Source organism: Ambystoma mexicanum, chromosome 4q (assembly GCF_040938575.1).
Source record: "Ambystoma mexicanum isolate Mex_15411 chromosome 4q, UKY_AmexF1_1, whole genome shotgun sequence".
In the NCBI taxonomy this organism is placed as follows: Eukaryota; Metazoa; Chordata; class Amphibia; order Caudata; family Ambystomatidae; genus Ambystoma; species Ambystoma mexicanum.
The window spans coordinates 108,578,865-108,592,690 of record NC_090928.1 but is presented as its reverse complement, the minus strand read 5'-3'; the positions used below and the strand labels follow the sequence as shown (position 1 = coordinate 108,592,690).

The window sequence follows — 13,826 nt, the reverse complement described above, 5'->3', positions numbered from 1 at the left end:
CAAAGGGTATAAAAATGTGACCAAATGTGTTAGGTCAAATGTTTTTAGGTCAATTATGCTAATACCTTTTATATGTACTTGCAAATAATATGATAAAAAAAAAGACCATTTCCAGGGCTCCCAATTGAAAGCTCTCACGCAGGCTATGAAAGTTGACTGCCTCCCTTTCCATAGGAGAAGTATGGCCTGATTCAATCCCGTTGAAAAACGCTTTGTGAATCGGGACCATCGTGTTTTGATGATATTTTGCTTGTTAGCATTGGGCAATGTTTCTTTATCAACTTGATAGAGTCAAGTGAGTGCCCTCTCCTGGCCAATTGTGGAATCCACCAACCAATGATTGGTGCCAGAATTTCAATCAATTTCCAGGAACACAGAATCACTGTGCAATTTCTGACCACCTACAGGTCCCTAATGTTTCTGAAATGCAGGGTAGAGTGCCATTGAACATTGTTTATTTATTTTATCATTTATAAAGTGCACTAAACCCATGGACATCAAGGTGACAGTTGCCAGAGTTAGAACAATACAATAATACATGGTCGAGTATAAACATAGAGCAAAGTATAGGGCAAGTTGAGTGTCTGTGTGACAAGTTTGTGATGGATGCACCTCCTTTACATTTCTTGGGAGAATAACGTTTTGAGATGCTTACGGAAAGCCCAATAGGATGGCTCCCATCTTAGAGTCAGTGGGAGGTCATTCCAGTTCTTGGCAGCAATAGCCAGGAAGCTCGGACCACCTGATCTTTGAAGCCTGAATCTCGGGCTGGTAAGGGAGTGCATGTAGGAACCCCAGGTGAGTCTGGCAGACTGTGCTTTGTTAAACTTTAACGAGAGGTATCTTGGGGCAGTGTTTGAGAGGCATTTGTGTGTTATAGCTAGGGTTTTGAACAGAATATGTTCACGGATTGTCATCCAATGCACATTTCTTCGGGCTGAGGCGATATTGTTTTTGGGATGTTCAATGTGCCCCTCAATGCATTATTCTCTATGACCTGCAGCTTGTTGATGTTTTGAGCGGTCATACCTGCAAATAAAGCAATAGAGCAATCTCGCCTAGAGCCACTGAGCACTCTAGCAATGGCGAGGAAGCTGTCAGTGGAAAGAAAAGGTCTGTAACCATTAATCAGCTTTGTAGTGGAGGTTGCTGAGGATGCAATAGCGCTTACTTGCCTGGTTAGCGACAGTGTGGAGTGTAGGTAGAGCCCATGGGTTTGGACTTCTCCCGAGACTGGGATGGTGATGCCCTCGATATTGAATGATTTATCGGCTCCATCAAGTTTGTTTACGAGGGATTGAGATCCGACCAGGAGCATCTCGATCTTGTCTTCATTGAGGCATAACATGTGTGAAGGCATCCAGCCTGGATGGTTTGGTAGACCAAACCCAATATGTTGGAGTCAGTGATGTTGTCCCCTGTAAGGGATAGGAGTAGCTGAGTATCATCTGCATAGTTTGTGTAGGAAATACCCTGGGCATCGAGGAGGTCAAAGAGGGGTTTAGTGAAGACATAGTACAAAGTTGGTGAAATACATCAGCCTTGACGGATGCTGCAAGTGACAGGGGCTGGAGGTGCTGAAGCAGATGGGGAGAACACTCTCATGGTTATATTAGATAGGAAGGAAGAGGACCAGGTGGTTGCATAAGTGGAAAAGTGAGCTGCTGAGGAGAGGTGTTGGCATAGGATCTGGTGATCTACCAAATCTGAACCTTGATTGGTGCAGACCCAGGAGGTTGTTGCATTCCAGATGCATCTGGATCTGTAAGTAAAATGCTCTGCCCAAGATTTGAAGGAGGAATGGGACAGTAGTGATATGGTGGCAGTTCAGGGGGATGTCAGGGTCTAGGGTGTTTTTTTTTAATAAGGGTAAAACCCAGGCATCTTTTAGGTTGGCTGGTACTGTGCCGGAGTTTAAGGAGGCATCGATAAGAGAGGAGATGAATGGTGCAAGTGCTTCCGCACCGTCTTTGAAGACTGTAGCAGGACAGATGTGCCCTTGACATCTGAAAGGCTTGAGCCCTTTTATGATTTTTATTACATCCATTTCTAAGACAGGTTTGAAATCAATATATGGATGTTAAGCTGAGAAGCTACAGCCTTTTTTTGTAGTGATGAGGTTTTGCCTAACAGAGCATTTTGTATGTTAATACACCAGGTGTTGTCTTTGGTAGAGTTGGTGGAGGTGGGTACCTGGGATTCTAGTAACTGCAGTATGGCAAAGAGCTCCTGTGTGCTTGACTTGGCTTTTGCAATTCTAGCATTTTATGTGGAACATTTGGCTTGGAGTATTGCTTGTTTGTAGGCCTTGATATGGAGGTGAATTTTGCTTTGTTCAGCACAGTAATTCCTCCACGTAGTTTCTGCCATGTGTTTAGATGTACGAAGTACTTTGAGGTCAGGGGTGAACCAGGTATTCAGATGAGCAATTGGTTTAGCTTTGTGTTTGGCCATACGGGCTACTGTGTCAATGGCAAATGTGTCAAGGATTGATTATAGGTGTCAACCATCATGGTGGGGTCACTGGTTCTGAATTGAGGGTCAGTAAGTGTCTTCAGCAGGGGCAGGATGTGGGATAGGGTTATATTTCCGGGAATTCCTTGTTAAAGTAGCAGGCAATGGCATTGCCAAGGCAGTTGATTTGTTGCATGTTGGCATATTGAAGGAGGCAATTTTGTGATCTGACCATGGACAGGGCCCGTTAGACACAACCGAAGTGTTACAGTTGAGGTCAACAAGCCAGTCTAGGATGCAGCCTTTGACATGGGTAGGGCGTGTGATGCATTATGTAAAGCCTAAAGCCTTAACGGCATTTGTTGTCTCTAAATCCCAAGTTTAAATTGCCCAGGAGGATGTTTCTAGAGGAAGGCTTAGCCTTTGCATAGAGGAGATGTTTAATGTCGTCCTTGAAGGATAGTACTGGGCCTGGTGCCCAATAGATCAAATGAATGGTTACTGTAGCAGTGTGGGAAAGGGTAAATTTGACGGTCCGCAGTTCCCCTGTCTGGAAGGTAAGGTTGTTAATTTCTCTGTTGGCGAAGGAGTCTTTGGCTATAATGGCAACCCTGCACCTCTGGTATCCACTCTATCTTGCCAATACATTGAGTATTTATGGGGAACCGCAAGGGAAAGTGCAGGGCATGTTTCTGAAATGGCTAATACATCTAGATTGTTGGAGGTGATCAGGTCAGAGATGTCCAATGTGTGTGTAGTGACAGATCTGGCATTGATTAATGCTCCCTTGAGTGGTGTGGCTGCATCCAAGCAGGGGTTAGCCTGTGATGGGTGCTGTGAGTGGTTGCAGCACTGTTGGGGGTGTGTGATGTAGCATCGGTCTGAACCAGGGCATAGGAGTGTATGGCTGGCTTAATGCAAGTAAAGGGAAGGAGAGAGGTTGGAGGTGGGCAAGGATGGCAATGTGAACTGCATTTGTTTGTAGTGGGCAGGGTGTATGCAGTTAGAACTGTGAGCCATTTTGTATTAGTGCGGGTCTAGGGCGTGTGCTTGATGGGCTGGTGGTCTCCTCCTGTAGAAGTCTGGTACGGGATAGGCTTAACCTGTGGTGCCCAGTAGATGCAGAGGATATCAGTACATGCTCTAAGGCATTTCTTTCGGATTTTGGTGGACACAGGTTTTCATGAGTGGCCAAGGTGCTGGGAAGTTCATGCAGTGAGGCGCAGATGCCTTCTGGTGCCGTGACAAGGTCAAGAGGCCCAGCTCTTGGTGTACGTGGGCTAGCTTTTGGGGCATTGACCTATCTGATGATGGCTTGTGACATGGGTGGCCTATTGGCAAGGTGGAGGAGCACCTTAAGGTAGGAAAGCTTAAAAGAGGGGTAGTCAGGTAATGTGTCCTAATGCGAGACATGGCGAGTACAATCTAGGGCCTGGCAAGGTGGGTAGGGACGTACTGTGAGGGGTAGTCATGTGGGCGGCCTTTGGATGCCTGACAGTGCCAGATAGGGGTCATCAGCATTGGCCTTATCAGTAGGCCTTCCTAATGTTCTGAGAAGGTATGTAATGGATGTTGATGTGGACAAATATGTTCATGGCTGGCCTATCCAGGGTTTCCAGAAGACCTGGTGAATTAATATCAGTTCTCTGTGATGCAACATCCTGAGGTTTTCCAGCAAATAAGCCAGCCAAAGTACATGCAATGTGATGACCACCAAGTATTGGATGGCTGCCAAATATTTAAATGGAAGCAGTCCAATTTATTGGTGCTCACTCTCCATTGCACTCAACCCAGTTCTTCATAAATCTGAAGTGCTTGCTCCATTGCTGTTTTGATCTTCAAGGGAAGATGCCCAACCAAGGATGCAGTGAAGATGCTGCAAGAGTTTCTGAGGACTCCAGATCACAAAGCTCTGCCAGTTGTCTTGGGGATGCTGACTTCCTACCTTACAGCATAGGACAAGGGTAAATGCTCATAGCTTTGCAGGGCTATCAGGGATGAGGTCTCGATCATGATCAACCTCTGTGATCACCAGCCCCTGTCTAGCATGTAACCCATTGCTGGAAGAGGGGATCTGCGGACAATTGAAATATGGCACAGCAGAGCGACACAGCTGACTTCAGCTACAAAGCCCGCCCTGGACGAACCTGTGAGGCCACTAGTGTGTAGAGCCATCCATCACCTTCCTTGAACCTCAAGAATCCTTCTTATCTGGTCGTTTTCACAGGTGGTCACCCAATTGACTCATAAGCTGTGTCTCAAATGGACCAGAAGATGTACTAATACTGATTATTATAGAGCTTAGAAGTGAAGGGAATCCAGCATGGAGCATAATATTAAAACATATATTACTTTAATTCTTATCTGGACTCTCACCAGCAACAACCAATACACTGGATGGTATCTCACATCCCTATTACACACTAGAACATCTGTTCTCCTCCATACTAGGAAAGACTTCTGATTATCTCCCAAGTGTCGAAGTCCCAAGCAACCTGGGGTTAGGAACTGGTGTTCCAATACTATGGAAGACGCTAATTCCAGGAGGTAAGTGTTAGGTAGTGCAGGTTAAAGCCCACCAGGATGCATGACCTGAGACACTTCTACACACGTTAGAAAGCTGGATCTAGCTACATGGGGCAGGTACTAAGCATAAAGTACCATGCATGCTCATTTTTTCTATCTTAGCCCTAATTTTGCTTCTTTGAAAATGTCCTTTTTGTGGACTCGGTGAGCCGAAAACTGAGCATAAGAGACACACATTCAAAAGGCACATGCTAGACAGAAAATCCCACAATGGACCTCATAAATGACACCAACTTCAACATGCTCAGACGGACTACCTACTGAAAGACCCATCATTCATTGCTTTGTTTAAGCCTTGGTTCCTGATCTGGCCATTTATTGTGATGGGACGGAGAATCCTGCTTTCGGAGCGTAAGACAACTTAGTGATTGTGCATCAACCTAAAAGACTTCCTTTGAGCCCTGTAGCAGATTTGCCGTTGTAGCTTGCCATAATTCTAATTGAATGACTATTAGAAGTCTAAAACGAGCAACTCCTTGCTCTCACCATTTGGCATCGTTCTTCTATTGCGTGTGTTTGGCCTATATAAAGTATATACAACCAACTCCTGTCCAGTCATCCGTGCTAATTTACTGTATTACCTTACTACGCTATATCTTGAACTGCCCTACTCCACCTGTGAGAGTGTGGCCTGACTGCTCAACCCATGCCATCAATAGGTGAGCAGGAATGGCTGTAAGGGCCCTATTGCCCTAGGTCAGAAACAATACTTATCCTCCACCCTTTAGCCTAGAGAAATATTCGGACAGACTCCCACATGCACACACGCACCCACACATGGGTATCCGGTAATATTATCCCTATCTATATGGTCACCATACATAATGTTGCCGGGAAAAGGTTGTGCCGACATTATGTATGGGTTCAAGGGGAGCAGGGGGTAGGGGGAGTCCCCCGTTCCCCTTGGAGAAAAAAAAAAGATGTTGGGGGTTCCGGGGGTGCCTCCCGCATGTTCAAAGTAATAATGTCTCTGCACAAATCTGACATTTTTTGACGACTTTTTTGTCAGGCAACATTTTTGCAGGGATATTATCACATGGAACCCACATGTCCACATGCACACACACACAAAATGAAGGTGTGCTTCCATTTTCCTGATGAATAAGAACAAACCGAACACGAAAAGAATTGTCAGCAGAGTGTTATTGTCTGCTTCAAGAGTTAGCAAAAGTGTTTTGTTCATTGTCAAATCACTTGAAAAAAATGTGCCTGCAGAAAAAGAAAAGCAAATGTTATAAAAAATAAATTATATGAACCGTTTTTCTTTGTTCCCCAGCCTCTAAAAAATTGACCACAAGTACGTGAAGCCTAAGCCAAGAGGCAGGAGAACAGTATCTCAAAGCATGTGGCTTGCCTCGGACAGAGCTGCTGTCCTAAATACCTGAACCGTGGCATTTTATTTGCGCTGCTTTCGTTCAGCTTGATTGTGACATTGCAAAACGACATATTTCGCTTGAGTGTTGCAAATGGAGCTGCAGCAATTTAGAAGATTCGTGTGCCCCAGGAGCTGTGCCAGGCTTTGTCAGATGCCCTTTCCACTAGTTAAAGGCCGCAGTGACTTTGAGTTGCCTGACTAGCTGGTATAGTGTGCTGCTGATCCATTGATTTAAATGTGCTCCAAATATGGCAATCTTTTACGTACACAAACAAAAAAAGTGTGTAAAGATGACCAGAGACTACACTGTGTAAGGGGCTACAAGGTGCAGAGATTCACCTGCTAATGAAACATCACTGATATGATAGGTTATTTATAATGCGCTTAATACCCAGAGGTTTCTAAGTGTGGATCCGGGGATCTAACCTGTGGTGCTCCATGTCGTCTTCCTTCAAAGGCGAGCACGTTGCCCTTAAGCTATCCTCTCGAGACTCGCAATGCCATGTTCTGATTAGTTCTGAGTTGGCATTTACCTAGAGGCACTTATCAGTGCAGGAGCTCAACTCTAATATCAACCTCAGCCCTGTTGCTATGAGAATGGCAAAAACGAAAATATACAGAAAGAACAGAAACGGTTAATCACAAATCAACCATATTGTTTTTGGAACACCATGCGCACCATGCTTGATTGGGACATTATAGATGATTGGATGATTTTGGAATGAGAAAACAATTGTTAGTTATCTGAAGGTTTGGTGTACTAGGCCACTCAGGTTTCACTCGCATGGACTTGAAATTTCCGAAATCCTACATGGTACACGAATTTTCAAATAGTGTATTCAAAAAATGAGGGCAGCCCTATTAAATATGTTTGACCATCCTATATTTATTTATTTATTTAGTGTGCATTTGTAAGACGCTTATACATCAAGAAATTGTGTTTCAAAGCACCCAATCCAGAGTATCAACACGTGCTTCATAATTAACATTTGGTGTGGTGAGCTGAGATGTGGGAGAAAGCCATGCTCTTGAATGAATAGTAGAGACTTGCTCCATGATCATCTGCTCCCGTGGGGGTGGGGGGGGTGCAACCTGCAGCTCTCTCCCACTGTGACCAGCATGACTATCACCACCATGTTGCCTCACCATTGACTATGATGTCTAGGGCTGATGGGAGTTGTATTACAAAACATTCAGAGAGCCAGAGGTTGCCGAGCCCTGGTCTACACCCTACGCAGCGTCCCGCAGTTTTTTGGCCAGGGTTGAATGGCAGGTGCTGAAGCTTTGGATGTTCAACCATTTTCCAGTTCAGTTTAGATTGTAATTTATTTCGGGTTCCAAGAACCATAGAACAGCATCATAAAACCAGACTAAAGAATATCAAATAGGCTATATTTCTTAAATCACATTGGATCACTTCACAGAATAAATAATTATTTATAACAGTAAAAAGGTAAAACAACTATATGAAGTGCAGAATAAGGAGGCCACACCCAGGCCCACCAAAGAGACACCACAGACAGGAGGACACCAAGAAAGTGGCAGATGTTGAACCATGGGCCAATCTGTTTTTCTTTAAATGTTCAATATGGCCTCTAGGTGTGGGTGTGTATTGACCTGTCGTTCCCATACTGCCATAAAGGAACTTTGCAATTGAAGAGAAATGTCACAAGGAATGCTCTCCTTTTCAAAAATGTAATATAAAGTAGAAATCAGTGCAGTTAAGCAGAAGCCTGTTAGGAAAAAGTACACATTGGAGACTTCTGTCATTGAGTAGCTAGTGAAAATAATTTAACATTGATTTTCCATTGAGAATTAAAAGAACTGTCAAAATTACAGTTCTTTGTGGGTATTTAGCACGTCAGCGAACAAGAGACAGCAAGACAGAGAAAAAGGAGAAGGAGTTAGAGATACCTAGAGTGTGTGTGTGAAAGAGGGTGAGAAGGAGCCAGCGAGAGAGAGAGAGGAAGAGAGAGAGCATAGTGAACGACAGTATGATTTGATCCAAACTCGCAATTGTAATTGCCTATTTCAAATTGATCACTAGTGGCTGGAGGACCCAGGCCAAATTATCAACTTTTAATTGATCACTAGAAAGGTCACATGATGGGGTTAAAATACAGCACTCATTTTCAATGTCATTCCCAATCGATGGCTTTGATCATCATATTCATGCACATTGCATTGCACCAACATATATTTCATTTGCATGTGCCAGATTTTCAAAATCATAACACAAGATCGAAGCATCAGTCATTGATAATCTTAGTAGAACTAGCAAGCATTCTTCATGATAATATGCTTCTGAGCAGTCTTTTTAAATTCATATTTTATTGATGGTTGTTGTTTGACAGGGCTGTTAAACATTAATAGCCAGGTACACCAATACACTTGACAGGGAGATCACACAGATTATTCCTTTTAAGAGGTTAAGCGCCAATTGACGTTTCTGTAACATCAACCTTTGCAGAGAGAATTGGAAATAAATTAGTATTTGAAATGGCATAGTAGAAAGTACATCTTGACTCCGGTAAATCAACTGCTTCTCCACTCGTTTACCTTCTAAAGCATCCCTCCTTTATGTATGGTATTTGGTAAAAATATGTCTGGGCCTCATTATGAGATTAGTGGCAAGGGTAAAAAAGTGAATAGCTCTAGAGCATGCGGACACGACAGGGTCTCGAATCAAGTCTTTAAAGAAAGTGCCTCCATGTGGGCAGACATTCTATTTAGACTGTTTTCCCACATTGTGGCAGGTGCTGACTGCCCTACTTCTTGGAATAATGCAATTATTGTACCAATTTTCAAATCTGGGATTAGAACAAATCCAGTCAATTATCGTCTAATTGTCCTAATGGATTCCTCAGCAAATATATTTGCAAATATAATTTTGAAAAACCTAACACAATGGGCTGAGGGAAAGAATGTATTGCGCCCCCTGCAAACGGGCTTTAGGAAGGGGGTGGGGACATTGGTTAGTGCTATGGCTTTGTCCACCCGTATCTCTGATATAAGTGGGATCTTTGGTAAATATCTCTATGGGACTGTTTTGAATTTAACAGCAGCCTTTGATAACATTGACATTGCAAGCCGATGGGGAAAAACTTGAAAAATGGGGTATCAATTGGGGCCTTCTGAGAATGATTCAACTACTCTATAGGAAAAACTTGGTTACTGTGAGATTGAACACTCAGGGGGACCTGTCTAATCCTATTGCTGTCTCAGGTGGGATGGTATTCGCCCTCATTCTTTTTAATCTCTTCTTAGCAGACTTGTGGAAGGAGTGTCTATTATGGAAGGTCTATGTGCCAAAATGGGGGGATTTTAGGAATAATATGATTGCCTACACGGATGACCCGTTAGTACTGAACTATACTCTAGCTGACCCTCAAAGGCTTTTGGATGGAGAACAAGAGTTCTTAGGAAGAAATAACCTGGAAATCAACCCCCATAAATCATATGCATTATCTTATTCTACCAAACGGAAGTTAAAGTCTTATTCATCGAAGACAAATCAGGTTAGAATCAAACAAGTTTCGAGTATAACCTACTCAGGTTTTCTGATATCAATTAAAAAGCATTACCTCGACTGCACTCGACAGCAACAGTCCTGACTCAGGATTTATGGCTAGGGCTGATGATTACCTCTAATCAGGCACTAACAATTGCATTGCCTAAACTGTTAGAGATATTTCTTCTGGAACTGAAAAGTAGAATGTTACAGGGGAGGCAGCTTGGAGGGAGATTTGGGATTAATGAAGGTGTTTAAATACGGGGGACTGTGTGATCATAAGTCTGAATTGTTTGTATGAACATGTAGTGTTCTTGTGATTGATGATTCACATCTGTCAGGAATGAAAAAAAAAGTCTTGATGATGGCATAATTTACTTATCTTTAATTTAATGTAGTAGTGGTGTAAAAGTTTCTTGTAGACTGTAATACACTTTTAATAAATACAAAATAATAAGATAGCAGGCAACATAAAATAGTGATATGCTTGATACACACTGTTTTAAACATTATACATTGAGACCACATGGTATATCTATAGCATGGGGTGCATAGAGAATATTGTATAGGGTAAATACCCATGTTTACCTCAAGCAGTAGTATCCATGTACCCATACAATTAACATCGGTGGCAATCCCACCACCTAATTATGTGCTATTTTAAAAATAGGAAGTGTTTAAAAAGGCATTTTAGGATTACCACCATACTCATAATGATCCATAGGAATCCTGGCTTAAATGATATTCTACCAAAACAAAAACATGGTTCGTCTTATGCAGACATCCCATCCTGTTTAAATATTTTAGAAAATCAAGACAACCCCCGGCTTCACACTCCCAAAAGCTGCAACGTTATCAACACTGCAATTGAAGTCACCGCCAGGCTTACTAATGTGAATGGCACTCATAAAGAATGCTCATTATTGCAAATGTCTAACATTACTAACTTGCATGATCTCAATGACACGAGGCCTAGTAAGATCGTTGTTTTGTCCTCCTTTAGTTCCTCCTGCTCCCTTGCCTTGTTGTGACTTGAAACACTTGTGTATAGGCGCATAATAAATTACAGGTATGCAGGAATGCACGGTCTGCCCCCAAGCCAATTGGGTCGCTAGTCATTATTCCATGCATCTGCCTAACTCACAGGATGTACGGCAAGCCTCCCCAGTCGCATCAGCCTGCATGGCACTGCATTTCTGAGAGGGAATTCTGCAGACTCGAACACATTCAGACACTTGGAAAGTAGTCACAAGAGCTGGCCTGAAAAACAATTCAGATTCACATTGGTCAGAACTAGTCAGCAGAGCCCTCTTGAAAATGACAGATGTTTTCAAAATGCATTGCGGTGTGGATCAGTGAAGTGTGTTGAACGAGTGTAAGTAACACACTAACCGGTCAACAGCCTAGCCTGAAAAATCCTAGCACAAGAATTATTTTGGCGTTTGGGGAGGCCGAGACCGTGGGTCATGATATTAAGGATTCAATAAGAAATGTCAAAATTCCATTTAGTAATATAAGGCCTGTCGTTTATTTTTTCCCACCACATGGACTTGTTCGTTGAAGAAACAACTGCAAAGGTGAAAGAAGAACCAGGTAAATTATTTGTTTTTTCTCGGTTTTGTCCTCATGTTTCATCCCAATCAACGTGTTTCTGCACTATTGCTGCATGACATTGTATAGCGAGACGCACTGAGTCCTGCGTGAGGTTAATGTGTTCACCTGCAAATTTGGGTTTATTTAGCCCACTGAAGAAGTGGGTGTTTTGAACTGCTACATGTGCATTCCATATATTACTCATAAAACAAAATGGAGGCTCCTCCTTGCAAAATATAGTCATGGGATTTAGGTGACTTGGCAAATCAAGAGGGCCTAGCAAGTCTCAAAAAATATGTGTTTAGGGGTGATGGCTAAGAAGGGCTACGCATGGCCTAAAGTCTGCTGGTCGTGGCCTAAATACTGTAAGCAAGAATGGAATTTTCATAGCGTGCTGTTAAATCTTCATCTTTAAAACAAACATACTGTGATATTTGTGTAGTTGTCTTTTAAGAACTAAAGTAGTACTCCATTCAATAAATCGCTCCTTCAAAGCTTCAACTAACGAGATCAATCAAGCTAAAAATAAATTTAAAATGTCCTGGTAAAAGCAGGTTTTAAATAAAAACTGTTTAAGAAATAAAAAGAAACGGTTGGAGTTCACCAACAAAGTATTCCAACTGGTGCATAGCATGCATGTTACACACTGATCTCAGAAATTAGTTGTCAACTTGCTGGGTAACCTTTTGAGCTATGAGTTTCATAAGTCATCAGAAGTAGGAAGGTAGTGTAGGGAGGCACTGCCTGCCCCAAACACGTCATGTTCTGGGAATCAAGGTGTCTGACCCTTCCTCTGGTATCCAGAGCTGGTCTACATGGTGCAGATCCCAACAGCAGCAGGAGGCGGAGATGATCAGTAAACTAGTCAGGTCTCCCTGTGGCTCCAACTAAATATGAAATACATGTGGTGATCAGATCAAACTCTGAGGAACTTAGCAAGGCATGGGAAGGAGGCCTTACCTGTAGGTACCAAACTGAACTCACTCGGATCCACCTGTGAGGAAGGGAGCAAACCAGTTCAGAAGAGCGTCATAATGCAAATGCATTTCTGTGTAATATTAGTGCGAGTACCAGGGTTGGCCGTATTGAAAGTCGTTGAGGGATCCAGTATTAGAAGGAGACAGGGTTCCCCGACCCAGTCCAGTATGGACATGGCGGCGTCCAACATTTGCAAAGTAGCTGACTCTGTATCTTAGCCAGGTCAAAATCCAGATTGGCAAGGCTGCAGAAACTTGTGTCTAGAAAGGCGAGAAATCAAAACATTTCCTTGGAAGGAGAGAACAGCGATTAGCCGATAGCTGTTCAGTTCACTCAGATCCAAAGAAACATTTTTAGCACGACCATAACATGACGCCGTTTCAAATGAGAAGGACAAGTATTGGAGTGAGGAGGCAGATTACATATTGGTAATAGAAATATAGACCTGACCCAGGAGTTTTCAAAAGAGAAACATGAAATGTGATCTTGACTGAAAGAATTGGGGTTTTATGCAACAAATAAGAGCCACATATAATTCCTCTGTAAGAGGAGGAAAACTATTGCATTTGAGAACTTGTACAGTTATGAGGCAAGCAGGCGGTGTTGTGCGTTGTCCTTCACCTCTAACAAATGTATGTGATTTTCTCTCCAAAAAATAATTACATTAATTTAATTGATTGGCTGTCAAAGAAAGTCATCAGGGACTAAGATGTAAATATAGTTTTTTTTTGATCATTTAATAACTTCTTATAAACAATCCGACCGCCACAATTCTAGAACAAGAAACAGGCTGTATAAGGATTCAACATTGTGTTTTACCCACATAAAATCAAGTAGGAAAGACCTATTTTGAGATTCAGGAAAATTGAAGATAGTTAATTGAAACTTTGAAATCAATCCGAAATGACAGAGATAATGATTAGAAGCTTGCAAGGCAAGTGGGGCGTGATGATGGACAAGATGTAGCAATGTGTATGCAACATATTGCGATGAGCGAGAATAAAGGATTGATGCAAGACACTGGAGAATGCAAGGGTGAGCATAAGAGCAAAGCTGGAAGGAACATGGATAATTGATCAGTGGCTGGAAGGTCAATTAAAGTTCATGGATGTGTAGATGATTTAAGGGGAAACAGGGTTTCAGCCAATTATAGAAGAGGCATTTGATGATGACTGAGATAGCCTGTGTTCGAAAGATTAAGAGGATGCAAGGAGAGTTTCTTTCAGAGGGAGATGTGATGATCCATGAAATATGAAATGGTAACAGATGTACACATGAAAGAGAGGGGGGAAATTGCATGAAATATGAAACGAGCTGTGTTGTACTTAT

General features: G+C 42.5%; 1 protein-coding gene across 50 annotated transcripts in view; it reads left to right on the top strand.

Annotated features, from left to right (window-relative positions):
• Window positions 1–13,826, top strand: part of TRDN (triadin) — a 1,596,486-nt gene that overhangs the window by 1,390,917 nt on the left and 191,743 nt on the right. For 45 of the 50 annotated variants that reach the window (XM_069607588.1, XM_069607568.1, XM_069607599.1 and 42 more), the window contains 2 exons: window positions 6,317–6,337; window positions 11,490–11,519. In XM_069607588.1, the coding sequence (XP_069463689.1) occupies window positions 6,317–6,337; window positions 11,490–11,519 (51 nt within the window). The remainder of the gene's footprint in view (window positions 1–6,316; window positions 6,338–11,489; window positions 11,520–13,826) is intronic. The other 5 variants (XM_069607603.1, XM_069607581.1, XM_069607580.1 and 2 more) reach the window with 1 other exon arrangement.